The following is a 17,680-nucleotide window of genomic DNA, read 5'->3' on the forward strand; positions in this document are numbered from 1 at the left end:
AATTGTTATCAAACCTAAGTGGTAAAGCAAAGTGCTACAGCATTAAATAAAGTGAACCGCACAGTGAGTAGTGTGCAAAAACTACTCAAAAACAGATTACTACAAGTATAAATTGGCTGTTGACCATACTGGGAAAAGCCTATGTTGTAATGTGCTGAAGGACAAGTGTGCAGTGGTCCCAGTCGCGTCTCCTGCAGGTAAGAGCAGTGGGGCAGTGGAGATGTCGATAGACAACAGAATAGGATTTTTATTTTTCCCTGTACGGTCGACATCGAACTGGACTGCCCCACCATGTTTACCTGCAGGAGCCGCAATTGGGTGGTCCAATCACTGGGAAAGAGACAGTTCATTTTCTGAGACTAGTGTCAACATTTTGACTCCCATCCCGGCAATTTCAGCATGCTTACCCTGGTGGATGATCACAATTACTTTTAACATGCTGGATTCATACTCTGGTACTACATTCAGTGCATTTGTATGGTCCCTACCACTCCTTCACTCATTTGGGAAATTTGGGAAATTTTTAACTGTAAATACAATAAAAAGATGACTTTGTTGCACTGCTAATTGTGACTGCTTGAGGTGTTTGAAAACCCTATTTCTTGTTGCTGTTCAAGGTGGATAGTCAATGCTAATCAATGCATGAAAACAGACTCCATAGTTGTCTTCATGAATCTTTGTTTTCTATCTCCAGTATTTATACAGAGCTCTACCAATGTGTCCTCGCCATGGTGTTTGCCATTAATCAGATCAATAGAAGTCCAGATCTCCTACCTAATACCACCTTGGGTTTTCAGATCTATGACTCATGTTCCTCTGAGTTGGGAGCTATCGGAGGCACCTTGCAGCAGCTCTCAGGAGGGAAGGAGACAATCCCCAACTATGACTGTCATTGGAGGCCCAAGATGGCCGGCTTCCTGGGAGATGGCCTGACAGTAGGAGCTCTGCCTATGGCCAGAATACTAGGAGTCAGTCGAATCCCACAGGTATGACACAGACCTATCTTATACTGTCAACTCTTCCTGTTGTTTCTCTTTCAGTGATGCTGATTCTCCACGTTCTTTGGACAATTCCATATTATTAGAACAATTGCCCTACTCCCAGCAAGCATAATTCCCCTAAGTATCTGACTCTAATACTAACTTTGACTCAATTTCGTTTGCCATTGTAATGAGGTAGCCTGATGGTATTCTGCTCTACTACAAGCAATATATTGAGGAAAACATATACATATTTGTACTTGGAGCGTGACTGTAAATGCTATTCGTGTCACTTCTGTGAGACGTTTACATTCTGTAATACTCCTTTAGTGACCTTGAGGATGAGGTACAGTTTCCACTGTTACTCAATTTATCTGCCACTCTTCTCAAAAGGAGTAATTACTCATTTTACATACAAACTGTGGGGTTTTGTATCATGCATGGATTTTTCTCCTTTTAAATTCTGTGTAAATACCAAATATTTGTAATTCCTATATGTAATTAGTTTTGTGTGATGTTCCACATGTAATCAAAGTGATTGCTTCAGGGACTGCAGAATGCAGGATCTTAAACCTTAGAGAAGTCCCTGAGAGTGATACAGGATAGAAGTACTTTTATGAGTTGTAGAAAGATTGTTGAAAAAGGAAAAAAATGGAATGCCATACCTGCTTTCTGTCAGAGGAATGGTCAATGCCTTTCAGTAAGTGTGATGGTTATTTTTTTAATATGGGGTGCAGTTCATAATTTTCACCATTTTACTGCCTCCATCTGAAGTTCCTCGTCAAGTAATAACTTTAGAGGTGTGAACTAATGTAACTCATCTCAGGCCTTTAGTTGATGTTACTAGCAAATAGTGTTTAGCTGGTTAAATCACATGTATTTTGATCCCGGGAGGCAATGTAGGCATTTAAAGTAAGGCGGAATGTGATTACAGAGCGTAAAGTTGAAACTTAGTTTAATTCCGAACATTCTGCAATTTATTTTTTTTTTAAACGTGACCCATATTGAATTTCTGTGTATTGTTCTTTCATTAGTTTTGTTGCAAAAGACCAAAAGAGAATATGAATCTTGATGGTATGGGGTGGAGTTGTTTGAGAGCATTTGTTATGAGTGTTGATGGATGGGCTAAACGTATATCAGGGAGACTAAAGTTTGATCTGTTTTAGAGTTTGAGAGATTGCTCTGAGATTATGGTACCTACTCTGACTGGAATTTTATAGGATATACTATCAGAAAACTGCAAGTCTCGGAATCAAGTAAGTACATGTAATGCAAAATGGAGCTGAAAAAGAAACACATAATGTTTGCCCACTAGTTACATATCCAGATGTCGTATTCCAACTATGGGCGGAACATGAAGAGCTGGGGATTAAATCGGGAGAGTAGCACTGGCATTTTTGAGGAGGGGAACTAATTGAGAAGATGGATGAGTTGTAGGCCAACTAAGTGAAAAGATAAAGAGATAGTCAAACAGTACAATGCTGTAGAGGTAGGTCAACAGAGGCGACCTGAAATGTGCAAAGGTTGGTAGATTACCCAATGCTGGGCCAGGCATGAGACCCTTGTAATGCTTGGAAATGCACTGCAAGGATAATAACACGGTACGAACTTGGCTCCCTCACAAAAGTGTTATGTGCTGACAATGAAATTCCAAAACCTATAAATTCAGATGCAGGACAAGGAGCACCAGCAAGTAAGAGAGTATCATGCATGTTCAAACTGAGTCAATGTGAAATGGTGCTCTGACAAGTGACCACTGTAGTGCCAGCACCACTTGTGCCCTCTGATGCATTCCCACCTAATGTCATCATTCCATCCATCCACCCCATTGTGCTTTACAAAAGATACACATTTACAAACACACACGTCCAGACACCATAGTTACATTCCCCTTAACCTGTTGATTCTCTAAAGAGGATACAGTATTGTGTTTTGGGGGGGGTGGAGTATATAAGCATGCTGGTCTGGTGACATAAGTAAAGTCTCTAGTATCAGTTTAAGTTGATGGGAAGGGTCTTCCAAAGATGTTTTTCTTATTGGCCAATGTGTGGGTTACCTGGAAATCTTTAATAGAGATTGGTGTTATCATCCATGTTTCCTGTAAGCATAGAATGTCTCCTGTTTTGAGGAATTCCATGGCTTCTTTATTAGCTAAAGTCAATTTGAGCCCAGCCACATTCCAACGTATTATTCTAATCTTGGTTCTTGTTGTCAGCTCTTTTATGCCTTCAAAGTTGTTCGTTTTGGCTTTCCCTGGTATCCATTGATGTTAGGATCCGTGAAAGATCGAACGTTTTCTTGTGCTAGGAATTTGACTTCCCATTGGTATGCAGTGCTGTTGAGATCCAGGCCCAATCCTCAGATATCATTACATCATTAGATGCTCTTACCTCCATGCAATATCTAGTTAAGTTGCCCTTGCAAAGCTGGATTTTAATATTACTATCGCAGGTTTGACTCAGGATCAATTTTGTACCCCTTAGTATGCTTTTCTGTGGCTCTTGTGCCACTTGTTTATGTAACCTCTGTAATAGTACTTGGGGTACTTTTCAGTTGGACAGTTATCTACACGGATCCCCCAGACCTTAAGTAGTTCTTTTTCTGCCATAAGGTTTTGAGTGTCTAACCTGCTGGTCCACTTTGTCAGGGTTGTCTCCCTATAGCTTATCCAGGTGTAGTTTTTAAAGTGCACTGATGCAAGATGAGCTGAAATTCAATAGGCTAGTGAGGGTATGCTTAACAGGAGATATATAATATTTGAGAGGTTTAGGATGTCTCCCGGGCCTCTTGTCTTGAATTTGGGGGTGAAAATTACCGTAAGTGATGAGTTATCAAAAGGTTCTTTTACCATGTCTTTTCCCTCCATTTCATGTCTTTGCCCGTAGGGTGAATTTGTTTGATTATAAATCCTCATCTGGTTGTTATTCCAGCATGGTGAATCTTTTGTTATGTCATATGGTTTAATGCTGAAAGGTTGCTTGAGCATCCGGGCCCTTTGATTGGGTGTTGTTGTCTTCCATGCTATTGTAGTTTGTGAAGTTGCTGTATTTTGGCCTTTGCGTTGTATTTCCATTAGTGGTGGGTATACCTTTGGTGTGCAAAAATCCTGCTCTGGTGCCGGTGACGACATCTCCGGCTTCTTGCACGGTTGCATTTCCGTGGAGCTGTGTCCTCTTGTTCGAGTTATCGTGCTTCTGCAGGTCTCAGATGGTGCCCTTGCCTGCCAACTTTCGGTTCTTTTAGCCACATTTCTGTGGTTGGTGTTCACCACCTCGGTGTAGGATTGTGCCTGAGAGTTGGGAGCAGTGTGTATATCGAGATACATTGAATTTGCCTTATGTGGACCTTCTGTGTTCTTCACATTCAGATTTTTTGAACTGGAAGCTTTCTGGCAGTTTCTTGCCTGAGCCACTTCATCTATAGTGCTGTTTCTCATTTGGAAGATGGGATAGTTCAATGGACCCTTGTCAGTGCTCTCTGTGCCAGTGTTAGACTGGTTATGGACTTAGTCTGGGAGAGTTGCCCTTTCACACTTTTTTGTGTGAATTTGTTTTCAGTGACTTCCGTAGTTTTTTCTTTTGCCGTCTGGAAAATTGCCCTTCAATTACTCTTTGGCCTGTTGTCCTGCTTTTTTGTCCGTCATCTATGCTTGTTGCAGGGCTGCCACTTTTGCTCGGGAGCATGACGCTGGTTGAAACAGCTGTGCCAATTATTGCTTCTGGTTCCATCAATGCTCTTTGTTACTCCAGGGGGCAGTTCTTCATTTTCAGAGTTTTTCCTATCTTGTGTGTTGTTTGTCCATGCTTCTCTGCATTGATTTATTAAGGTTATTAGCAAATCAGGCATTGTAGTTATTTTTTCCACTATTGCTTCACTAAAGTTCTTTACTGGGCTTGTGGTAGCCTCTTGGCCATTTTCTCTAGTAGTCCATTTGTCTACTTTGGAGTTAATCATGTCCACCTTTTTATTAATTGTCAAAACACTTTGTGCTAGCATATATATTAATTCCACCTGTATCACTAATTTGTGGGATTGCCAGGTAAGTGCCTTTACTGCTGCCAGCATAGAGGAATTTATTGTGTTCAGAATGAGTTCCGGGCCATCCTTAAAAGTTGGATCCTGATCATTACAATGGGATATTGACCCATGGCGACTCCTGTGGGTTCCACTGCCATTGGTTGTGGTTTGCTAGCTGATATTGCTGTTGTTGTGATGGGCTCTGTGTATGGTATATGTGGGGTGCAAAGATCACCAAATTGTTGTTGTATGTGCGCCCTTCTGGAATTGTTAACGGGTGTGGAACAGTTATGATTGGTTCCCCGGACACAAGGGTTAGTAGAATCATCCAGTGTGTCATGTTGCTGGTCGTTAGTGTGGTGAACGAGGGCCTCGATTTCAAAGAAATTCTTATTTTGAATGGGTCCAGAGAGTATTCGACCCTGCGGCTTGCTTAGTACTTCGCCGTCATTTATAGTTGACAATATCTCAAGGATCGCAGTTTGCTCTAACTGATGGTCTGTAATGTTATGATTAATTTGTTTGCTGATGGCATTTTGTGTGCCGTTACTATCCGTGGCCGTATCTGCTGTCTCTGCGAGTCTCACCATCTCTGTAATTAACAATTCTTCTAGACTATCCCGAATTGTACAATTTGGGATAACAGTGGGGGCCTCTCTCTCCATTGTTGCCTCCTGGCTGGCTAGCAGGGGGCTTGGGCTGGTGTCTACTGCGAGCCCCTCATTTCCCACCATACAGCCTGTGTGATCTCCTGGGGTTTCCGTCTTCAGCCTTCTAAAATACTGATGTATCAGGAGGCTCCCTATTGCTAGTTTGCGAGTCGCCCGGTTTCTGGTGATACCATGTCCTTCTCTTCCCTCCGCTGCTGTGGTAGATAGGGTGTGCAGCTCGGTCCTTGTCCCTATCTTGCCCCGATCTACAGACTTTTCTGTCCCTCATTGCTTCCCTTTTGCTGCCACTTCTATATGTCTTTATTGTCAGATTCTGCACTCCTGATTTTTCTAGTGGTTTTCCTAGAGGTAGTCCTATTCCTGCGAGCCTCAAAGACCTTGTGCGAGTGTTTCCAATTGGTGTAAAATGCAGAAGCCTGCAGCCTGGCCCTGCGCACTCAATCTCTGGCCTGCTCTCTTGACTTCTGCTGCCTAGTTTGGCTTTGTCGAGTAGCTGTTTGGACTTGCGCAGGCTGTCTTGCTTGGGGCGTTGATCTCATTGGTGAGGTTGGATTCCTGCTGAGTGGTGGGTGGGCTTCCCTATCTAGCTGTGTGAATGTGAGTGTTGCTGTTATAAGCTTTATCCAGGGGTCCCCGGGTGTATAAAATGTAGTGTCTGTGCCTGTGTAGCTTTATTATTGCTATACAGTGCTGTACCATGTCCTGGGTGCCCCCGAATGCCTTGGCTGTATCTCGGCTAGAGATGATCTGCTTGTTTGTTTGTTTATTATGAAGGGTGTGATAGTCTTGATTCCTTCTTGTGTGACCACTTTAGGCTGAATTAATCAGTGAGCTATAGTCAGAAGAGCTGTGAGGGGCCGTGTAGTTCTACCATGCAGTCCTGCCGGACGGAACAGGGGTGGGGGGAACTGTCAGTCACAGGAATCACAACCACAGGGCCACTGTACCGTGGGTTAGCCACAGGGTCACTGTACCATGGATTAGCCTCCTCCTTCAAGATGGTAGCACCCACTTTGTGTCCTACCGCAAAGTCCCCCTCACCACACAGCAGCAATCTACCTCAGCTCTGGATGGCTCCGGACTCAGTCCACTCATTCTGGGTCTGGTCTGGGATTCTGGTTCTGAGTCCTTCTGGGTCTTTTGGGTCCTGCTGTGTGTCCAACCAGCTATCTCTACAGCCACTCAAACCCCAAGGAGGAGGGTGTGCTGTTGTGGCAGTTGATGAGGCGGCTGTGTGGTACAGGAGCGGCACAATGCAAAGTAGCACGGGGGCTCCCCGACCTGTGCCCACTGTATCTCCAGGTATTCAGCAGCATGATTAAAGTGAAATGCCGCACCGCTGTATCGCCGCCGCACCGCTACCACTGCCAATAAAACTGCTTGCTGTTTACAGTTTCAGGTCCATGGTCTGCCGAGTATAGAACCACACCAGATGGGAGCCGTCAGGAGCCGTCACCACCACCACATACTCCTCTCGGCTGTCACCACCGCTTACTCCTCTCAGCTCACTTCCGCTTCGCTACTTATATGAACTATGTCCTCACATTGATATGTTACACGATGTATTATTCATGCACTTTAGGAAGTCAAATATTGTGCATCAGGTGTGTGCCTCACATGTCCACAGCACCTAAAGCCTGCAAGACATTGTATGCTCAAACTAGTCACCCGAAGCTATTGTATAATAGCCAACTTCCAATTATCAATATTTATGTAAGATTATGCTGACACAAAACTGTGCCTGAGCCACAGAAGGCCTACTATACAATTGTTGTGCTATAAATTTCAGAATTTCTCTGAAGCTAGACTTATAGGTCATCATGTATGCAAAATGTTCATATCACTAAAACTGAATGGATGAAAGCAGCTAGGCTTCTCGTGCTCAGTCATGATAGCTAGACTGTAGAACAGTCACTACTTGAAACAACTTGCGAAGAAATTTCCATTTTCAAATAGCTAAAAACGTAACTCTTTCCTTGTTTGTGGAACGCCTATTATGGTGCCACTTGTGGTGATAGATGAGCTCAACAAGCAAAATGACAGGCACAAAATGAGGGTAGGATGTAAGAAATGACCTCCTACAGAGCAATATTTAAGTTTTTAGTAAGGCTGGTCTACTGGCCACCTTTCCCACGCCTCGAAAAAGTCTTTGGGACCCCAGCCCTAGGGGTGTGTTCTATTTTTTTTGGGAGGAGGCAAGCAGCCACCCTCCTGAGCCAGGAAGGTCCCCGGAGCCCCTATCCTCTGGGGCTATATTAATTTTTAGGTTAGAGTGGGAATAGTAAATGTCACACCTTTAGTGTCTTCATAATTGGTATTGATTGTAATGAGAATAGTAAATGTTACCTTTACAAACTGTTTTTGATTGGAGTGTAAATAGTAAATGTCACCCCTTCAGTGTCCAACACTGTCCCAAAATTGGTTTATATTTGAGTGTGAATAGCATTTTCACCCCTTTAATCTGCAATACCTTCTTCAAATTGGTATAGATTGGGAATGGGGAATGTTACCTTCAGTTTCCAACACCTTCTCCAAATTGCTATAGGTTGGAGAGGAAATAGTATATAAAACCCTTTCAGTGTCCAACACTTACCAAACATTGCTTAGATTGAAGTGGAAATAGGATTTCTAACCTCTTCAGTGGTATAGATTGGAGTGAGAATACTAAGAGCATCATTACAATGCCGCACCATTACAGAAGCAGGACTGCCCGACAAGGAGAGCGGTGCTGCTGCCCTTATTATAATGCAACCGCCTACACAGCAGTTGCAAAGTGCATATTTTCCATTGTGGCTTGTGCTGCTGGTGGCACAAGCCGTAATAGAAAATGTACACCTTAAAAACATTCCTGCACCATGTGTCAGGAACCATGTGGTGCCTGCCATATGGTGCAGGGATGTTCAGGGAGGCACCATAGGTGCCTTCCAGGCCCCATAGCATAGGAATAGGGCATGGTATCCTTTTAGAGTCTATGAAATTTCAAACAGATAACTGTCTGAACCTGTGGGCGCACTTTTCACAAGCCCAATGCGGTGCTTAAAACTTCATTTAAATCTCAAAATATTCCCTCTACACTTTAAACATCAAGGTGTGTTAATAAAACAAATTTTCTTCATTGAGTTCTCAACATAATGTAAACAGTGTCATTCCATGAGAATGTATGCGGCCAGATAAAGCCGATGATACAAAAGAAAGCGTAATTATATAATCCAAAACAGTGAAAGCGTCAAAACCAATTATCAACAGTTCATATCATAGTATCCTGTGGTTTTTTATTGGCGTTTTTATCGTTTCATATCTTGACAGCGTGGATCAAAATCAGAACAGTTCTTAATTCCCAATGCATTCCTGTATCACAACACCTTCGTCAGGGGAATGCTGTGAAAAATATGTACAAAACTAATGTGTACAAGTTTCAAATTGAATAAAACCTAGCAAACAAATCCTTCATTTACAACAATGATATTTCGTTTGAAATTTGTACTTTTGGAATTTTTCAGACCAAGCCGATATTCAAAATAACAGAGAATGAAAAACAGTAAAAGAAAAGAGGCCAGTAAGAGAAAAGAAACCAAGACGCTACTTAAGCGTGTATTATGTGAACATAAAAAAGTGATTAGGAATGCGCAGAATCATCGAATGTGTCAGTTACCCGTGTTGAAAGGAAACCGTGTGAGCAGGAGAAAACGAGTGTAAAAAACGATAATGCACCCGTGTCCTAAACATCCAAGAAAGCAACTCCATTCGCACAATAACTCACAATCCACCACTTCTTTATTAGCAAAAAAGGCCACTTTATTAAGACAGGTGCCAAAATATAATTTTTCTCTAAACACTATTTTTCCATTATCTGATAATCAAATCCCCAAATTTTCTCTGACATCTATAAAAACCTAACCCCAAGGTAGACCCCAAGCAAAAACAACTCAATGACTCCTGTTGATAGATCCCCCTCATTCTCATTTCCCGTCCCCATGACTGCATCCCCCACTTCCCCCGTTGGAGGATGGGCAATCCCGCTCCAGTCTGCCCACCCCCCCAGCAAAAACCCGCCTACCAGAAAAACTAGCTAACCGAAAAAACCTGTCTTATCGTGGCAAAAAGAAAAAACCCCAGGCCTGGCCGTAGCCAAACCTGGAAGAAAAACCCCGTAGAGGGAAAGGGAAAACACAAAAAAGGGGAAGGGTGGGTGGGGCAAATTCAAAAACCCTTCCTCCCCACTCCCTTGATCACAATGAATTTCCCGCCCCACAGCGCCTCTACTTATCACCTCTCCTCTTGCCTCTTGCCTCTTGCCTCCCGCCTCCCTAATTAACTCTACCCCGCACCTGGGTGGCCGCTCCCTTGTGCGAAACCACCCAGGGTGAGACTGGCTCGCGCTCCGCTCCCCCTGGGTCCCCTCTCGCACAATAACTCACAATCCACCACTTCTTTATTAGCAAAAAAGGCCACTTTATTAAGACAGGTGCCAAAATATAATTTTTCTCTAAACACTATTTTTCCATTATCTGATAATCAAATCCCCAAATTTTCTCTGACATCTATAAAAACCTAACCCCAAGGTAGACCCCAAGCAAAAACAACTCAATGACTCCTGTTGATAGATCCCCCTCATTCTCATTTCCCGTCCCCATGACTGCGTCCCCCACTTCCCCCGTTGGAGGATGGGCAATCCCGCTCCAGTCTGCCCACCCCCCCAGCAAAAACCCGCCAACCAGGAAAACCCAGAGAGTTTTCCTGCCCCACCCAAGATAAAAGGGGTACCATCTTGCAGATGCGCACCAAAAGCTCTCGTTCCAAATTCGAGCAATCATGACCCTCAACTCCAGCAAATAAAAAACTTGCCCCATGGTAGACAAAAGTACCCCATCATCCCCGCAAAGATGCCCTTCAGAGCCCCGTATATGGGAATAAGAAAGAAACTGGAATCCCACCTACACAAAATATTCTCATGGCTCTAATAAGCTTCCGTCGCGCTTTCTCTATAGCTACATGTCTCCATGCTCCTTTCCAGTGCATCCTCGGTATGAACTCAGTCCCAAACTACCTTGGTGCCTGACCAATTAGACTCGATGTGTGCTAGAACTTGCTCCATTAGCTTAGGAGTGTCGGCCCAAGACAGGGCCGCGAGATCATTCTCACCCAAATGAATAATCAGCCAGTCTGGCGGGCCCTTGTTGGAACAACTCAGGACCAAATAAACAAAAATTAACCCCAACGCATACCCCCGTTACCCTAACAACCACTTCATGCTTAACACCTTGTAGTCCGAGCGATCTCCCACAAATCTGTTGCTCAGCATAAACGTCGGCCCACTTTACGAAGGAGTGTCCTATTATCCATGATGACTGTTTCGCATTTACCAGCCCCGAAGACGTACCTAGGTAGAAAAACAAATGTTAACCAAAAGGAAACACAGTAGAAATAAAAATTTATTTTCGAACATAGTTCGCGCACCACTTGAAATTCCAGCTCCCCATCCGACGTATGTTAGTCTATGACCATCCCAATCTCGCCGCCTCTGTTGCAGCCCTATACAAAAAACGAATGTGTTCCAAACATTAAAGGGTTCTCTCCCACAAGAACCAGCACTGTCCTCATTACTGCCAACAATTGTGCAACTGAAATCTGACTCCCTGCTGCATGGCAAAAAGTGTCCTCAAGAGAAAAGGAACTAGAACGCCCTAAAAAACCCTCCCATACACTCACTGTACCGCAGAGGCCCACTCCACACCTGTTTAGGAAAACCCAATTACCCCAAACCAACTGAACCGTTTTTATAGACCCTCAACCAAATCCCCGCCTGTGTTCTTCCCGTGAAACCTCCTCGCTGGCAATCCCCACCCTATGACACAAACCGAGCAGCTCGGATGCCCAAAATGCTCCAAAATTAACAATACCAAACATAGCCTAAAACGGCCGCATTCATCCTCATTAGAACAGCAAAGTGGCAGCCGCCCAAGCATCTTTTGCAACAAATCAAATGACACCGGTCGGCGTAACTGCTCGTTCCCAGCCCAAAGTCTACGTAAACCTTTGAGAACTCTCTGCACACTCACCCCCCCCTTACCGTGTCCTTCCCCCACCTCATTGTCCGTAAAAACGAAATCCCAGCCAATTTACCGAAAAAATGGTATTGTGGGAAAAACCTTGAACCAACAGGTGTAAAGCCAAACCCAAAAAACTACCTGATCATAAGCCATCCTACCCCTCCCGAGAGCACCCGCGTATCCATAATAGAAGAACGCGCTCCAAGCTTGCTGATAGCTCTGTCTCGGAGTGTCCGCTACAAAGTGCTCTACCAATTCTACCATTCTTAGGCCCCCCACCCCCAGACACACAGTGGGACCGGAGTCTATGGGAAGTGCGGCCCCAGGAGCCAGCCGGCGAAATTTCTCCCGCAGCCACCGAGACAGAAAGTCCGCCATAAAATTGTTGACACCTGAAATATGACGTGCCTTAAAAACAATGATAAGCTGTAAACATTTCGACAAGCCATCACTCAGCAAACGTAACAACTCTCAAACCCTTGGCCTTCTGACGATTGATCAACTCTACCACCGCTAGATTGTCGACATTAAACATCACTGAACGATCCCGAAACATCTCACCCCAGACATACAATGCCACTAGTAAAGAAAGAAGTCGAAAATCGTGAAACTGCTCCCTTGCCTTAATCAAACCTCTGGCCAACTCACTGCGCACCAAACGCCCTGCCCAAAATACGCCAAAACCTGTTGCTCCCACCGCCACTGAGTAAAACCTGAACCTGCCAGACCATATGTTTGACCGCAAAACAAAGGCACTCCTTTGAAGCCCTTCGAGAGAATCAGCCACAATCGCAAATCCGCCCTATAGGCTGCAGACATCCCTACGCTCTGGTGCGGAAGAAAAAAACCCCAGACATAACCAACCCCAACCTCCTGCATAAAGATCTCCCAGCCCGCACCACCCTACATGCAAACATGAGGTATCCCAATAATGTCTGCACTCCCCTGACCTCCGAGTCGGGCTCCCCGATCACTTGATGACAAAATGAAGAAATCTCCGGCAACTGTGCCTCCGGCAGCCGGGCTACCATGTTCACTGTATCTATTGCAATACCCAAGAAAACCATGTAGAGCTGAGGCCCTGCGGTGCGTCCCAAGCCAACGGCACCGATCTCCTGTGCCATACTCTGAAAAGCAGACAAAGCCGCATGACATTGCCCCGAGTTCTGAGCACCAAGGAACCAAAAATTAACCAAATAATGGCATACGAGGGGGTGACCCGAGATGTGAATAAAAACGCCACTGTAAAAAAGGGGCTAAATGTTTCAAATATTGCACCCGAAAGAGAATAAACCCCTTTGGCAGCATCGTAGCTAAGTAAACGCCCCCTAAAGGCATGTCTAACAGTTTAAAATCGCATGGATGGATGGGGAGGAAACGAAAGCAGACAGTATATCACTTTTAGCCAATTGCACGTGACGCCCTGCAGAGCGTACCAAACCCAGTGCATATCCACTGAAGCGTAAGACACGCAAGAATCCGCTGGCAAATATGAAATCGGTCATACAGGCACCCTCAGGCCACGACAGATGTGGCATCAGGCGAAAAAATCCCCAGCTTTCTGTTGTGGGCCCACCCCCAATGGAGAGACCATCAAAATGCGTATGTGACATTGACCGAAAGGGCCAGCCACCCTACCCGCTGCAACCTTGTACTGCAACGTATGTTGGACCACCTGCGGGAAGCCCTTAGCAGATGTCAGATCATCCAAACACGTACCCTGACTTGGGCCCTGGTTCCTAACCGGAAAACCCCCTCTGTGAAACCCTCTTTGACCAGAATAACCTGATGCAGCACTTTAAAAACAGCCCCAAATTCATATGTCAAAATGCTGCTTGTGACCTGAACCAATCAATTTGATCCTAAAATCATACCAAACCCCATATACGGCAATTGTTGTGTATATTCTCGTCTCCCTCCACTGAATCCCACACGTCCTTACCCGTCTCAGCGACCGTGCCTTGCCAACAATATCGAGTCCCCCCCAACCTTACAGCATCTAGCAAATTCCCAGGGCGCACAACCCCAGCATGAGCATTAACCCCCACCAACTCTTCCCCCACAAAAAGGGGACCTTAGTGCTGTGTGCATTTCACTCCCCTGTTGCCAAACCGACCACCATCCTGCCGTACCTGTTGGCAACTGGGCCGCTCTGTTCTGTACGTTCCGCTGTACCTCCTACAGTTGAGTGACAGTGACCTGTTCCCGCTGCTTGCTTGGTCCGCTCAAGACGCCTGCAAAAAACTAAGCATACTTTGTTGCCCCAGCACTCCCCTCTTACCCTTCATTGACGTCACATACTGTGCCTCAAAAAATCCCCCACCAGCTCCCTCACGCAATGCCCCTTCAATCCAAAACATCACTGTCAGTGACCAAATACCCACGCCATCACGGCAACCCCACACAAATGCCCCACTCCGCATTGTATAAATGGACGTTCCTCCCGTAGGTGGGTGCCAGTATCATGCTCCCGCTGTTTGCGTGGTCCGCTCAAGACGTCTGCAAAAGAAGCATAATGGGTAGCCCCGACAAACCCCTCAGACCCCTCCATGATGTCACATATCGTTTCCGTCATCCCCACCAACTCCCTCACTCCATTCCCCGACGTCCAATGCATCACTGTCAGTATCAAATATCATGTCAGCGCCATGATCACCACACAAAGCCCCACTTCCACCCTGCATGCCCCGCACTCCCCTGCCGCCAGAAACCAAATAACAGTGAACACTTGACTGGACAGATGGGGGGCCGTGTGCCAGAAAGGGAAAACCGCTCCAGATCTCCCTCCCTCGACATGCCCCCAAGACAGAGCCGCTGCGTGCTCTATCCGCAGTGAAAGCTTGCCAGCCGTCAACCGTGTGGTCAAAACTGGCAGTGTGGAAACCGAGCCGCTCTGACTAGTTTCCTCCGGAACTTCTTATGCGCCCCCTAGGACCCGTTACTCACCACCCCGCGCCCTGCCAGGGGCGCCACCCACGCTCACCCAGACCCACTGGCCCTCGGTGTGCCCGCGCTCAACGTCCTGGCAGTACCCCGCAAGCGTCCTCGCTGTCGCCCCAATCCCGCCTGCTGGCTGCCAAAATACCGAGCTACCTGCTTGCCACAAACCTCTGTCTGACCTAATATTCCTGCAACCTGTAACTGTGAGGACTAGGCTGCCACTGGCGCCTCCCCTGAAGCTCCCATGGACCCGACTTGCCGAGAAAATTCCGCCTCCTGGGGAGTTGGACCTAAAACAAGGCGCCCTGAGACCAGCTAACGCCCGTATGTGGCATCAAAACGGGCGGTCCAGCCTAATTGTGCTCCAAAACAACAGGGGGGGGGGGGGCAACGCAGGACACCGTCGGGGCAGGGCGAATAACCCACTGCCACCCATTTAAATTCAACAACTGCGGACCTCTCGGCCCGCCATACCGTTATGCACTGGGGCAAGCGACTGTGTCTGCACACTACATTCGCCCTGGAATTGGGGCCCCTCCGTACCACTAACACATTTTGCCAACCTCACACTTCACAACACTAGCGGCTGCACGGCTCCCAACGCCTCCCCCCCGCCCACCAGCTGCGCTTAACGGCCGCCCTCTCCTGCCTCCCCCTGCCATGCGCCGCCCGCTGACAACGCTACGGGCGGCCCCAAATACCTGTAACTCTCATGCAGGCTCACCGAGAAACACGGCCGATGCTTCCAGACGCGCAGTCCCCGCCTCCATGGCCCCCTCCTGTCCTGCCGCAGTGCCCACGCCGCCGTCTCCAAGCTGGGGCTACACACACGCCGCCACCGCCATCGCGACGCCACCTGCAGCCTTCCCGGGCGACACTCCAGTCCCAAACCAGCCTGCTCTGGGACGCCCGGCTTCGTAAAACCTCCCCCCCGGCCTCGCAGCGCACCCGGACAGCGTCACGCACTTCCACCTGCGACACCCTCTACCGCCCCCAAAATACGGTGTCAGACGTGAGTCAAATAGCAAATTCAAAAACCCTTCCTCCCCACTCCCTTGATCACAATGAATTTCCCGCCCCACAGCGCCTCTACTTATCACCTCTCCTCTTGCCTCTTGCCTCGCGCCTCCCGCCTCCCTAATTAACTCTACCCCGCACCTGGGTGGCCGCTCCCTTGTGCGAAACCACCCAGGGGGAGACTGGCTCGCGCTCCGCTCCCCCTGGGTCCCCTCATGAAACTCACCTAAATGTGTGCCATCAAGGATGGTTCTACAAGAACATACGCAGATTCGACACTACAAAAATATAAATAGAAAAATAAACGTAAGTGCACCGAGTAGGTTGAATGCGGGATAAAAAATTGCCAGAACATGCTGAAAACACACCTACTTCACAACTCGGAGAGAAAATCCTCTATGAACTGCCACGATAATTGAATCTTTCTAAATACGTGATGCTGTGAAGTACAAAACACCTAGTTACTCCTATTGGCAAAATTCTAGTAGCCATTTATAAGACAAATCAAATGTAAGGTGCCTACCTTAGTAGTACGCTTATGTGAGAGAGTAGTCCTCTTGCTCTTGTGCGTGTTCTAGCCCCGAAGTGCTCCTCGAGTGAGTTTATTCCGACTTCAGCGTGTGACGTCACCCAATAGTAAACACAAACGACGGACTCAAAACTATTGTGGTCTATCTTGGTGTAACGGAGTATGATTTCGAAAACATATTCTACTCTCATTTTATATGTCAATGCAAAAAATTAGCATGCATGTCTGAAAATATAGAATATTCGAAAATGGAACACAAAACAGATGATTCCAACTTATTGAAAAACTGAATTGCCAATGAATTACTTGCAGGACCGTCCTTCATTGTAAAGCCATACCCAAAAGTGAGGTGAGTGGGAAAAAAAGATCCGAGCCACAAAAGTGAAGCTTGAATACTGAATGACTGTGAAAGGAAAAGGGAAACGCAAATAACCATAAACGATCAACAACCTCAAAACGATAAAATTAAAAAATGTAAAAATGTATATCTGGGAATAAAAAACACCCTCATGATTCCTCAAGATACACTTTTGAACCTTCTGCGCTTTTCTAATCAAAAAATAATGATGAATGATAATGAAAATAATAGAATGTCAGAGAGATAAGCTAAGAATTAAAAAACAGTGGGACAGTTTCAAAACACATATAACCCATGACATGTATGGAACAATCAAGTTATAGAAAACATATGAATTCAATTTTGTCATTGAACCCACAAGAGCTCATGGTATTTAACACCTGTTGTAGTATGTTAAAACGTAACTGAGGTATAGTATGCTTTTTTTCGGCCCACTGTACTTCTAGACAGGATTTATAATTGGCCGTTCGAATCATACTTTTATGTTCAGTTAATCTAGTTTTCACTTTTCTGGTTGTGCGGCCAACGTACACTAGTCCGCATTGACACTTAATAGCATAAATACCCATGCTCGTATTGCAATCAGAAGTATGTCTGAGTTTGATTTGTTGACCAGTATATGGGTGTGCAAATTTATCACCCGTAATCACATTACCAGAATGACCATAATTATGACATTTGCGCATGCCTACTGTAACCAAGTTAGTGTTGGTTATCACCTGTTTTTTTAAGATTTCCTTGATATTTTTTGGTCTGGAGAAAGCAATAATTGGACGACCGCTGAAGACTTCCTTAAAGTCATCCTCCTGCTCAATGATCTCCCATCGTTTGTAGATAAAGCCTTTAATTGCAGTAGCAGCTGTTGAGTATTTTAGAACACACTCCTCTCTGGTGGATGGTGGTTTAACAGATTTACTCAAGAGGTGAGAGCGATCTAAGTTGACCACCTTTTGTTTGGCTGCCTCTACTACTTCTACTGGATAACCCCTCCTCAATATGTGCTCTCCCTTGAGATTCATCAGAACAAATCCGTCTAACCCTAATAAATTGAGATAATGGTAAGTGATTCTTCAGAGTGTGTGGATGAAAGCTGTTATAGTGTAAAGCATTATTCCTAT

General features: G+C 45.7%; 1 protein-coding gene and 1 long non-coding RNA gene across 2 annotated transcripts in view; one reads left to right on the plus strand and one right to left on the minus strand.

Annotated features, from left to right (window-relative positions):
• Positions 1-17,680, plus strand: part of LOC146796869 (extracellular calcium-sensing receptor-like) — a 143,721-nt gene that overhangs the window by 13,356 nt on the left and 112,685 nt on the right. Inside the window, exon 2 of the mRNA XM_085631406.1 lies at positions 695-986. Coding sequence (XP_085487532.1) covers positions 695-986 — 292 coding nt within the window. The remainder of the gene's footprint in view (positions 1-694; positions 987-17,680) is intronic.
• LOC146796870 (uncharacterized) lies at positions 8,933-16,310 on the minus strand. Its single transcript, XR_014969959.1, has 4 exons — positions 16,199-16,310; positions 16,048-16,114; positions 15,902-15,953; positions 8,933-9,046 (listed from the first exon to the last, which is right to left on the minus strand). It is a non-coding gene; the product is annotated as an uncharacterized LOC146796870 (long non-coding RNA).

Source organism: Triturus cristatus, chromosome 10, assembly GCF_964204655.1.
Source record: "Triturus cristatus chromosome 10, aTriCri1.1, whole genome shotgun sequence".
Classification (NCBI taxonomy): domain Eukaryota; kingdom Metazoa; phylum Chordata; class Amphibia; order Caudata; family Salamandridae; genus Triturus; species Triturus cristatus.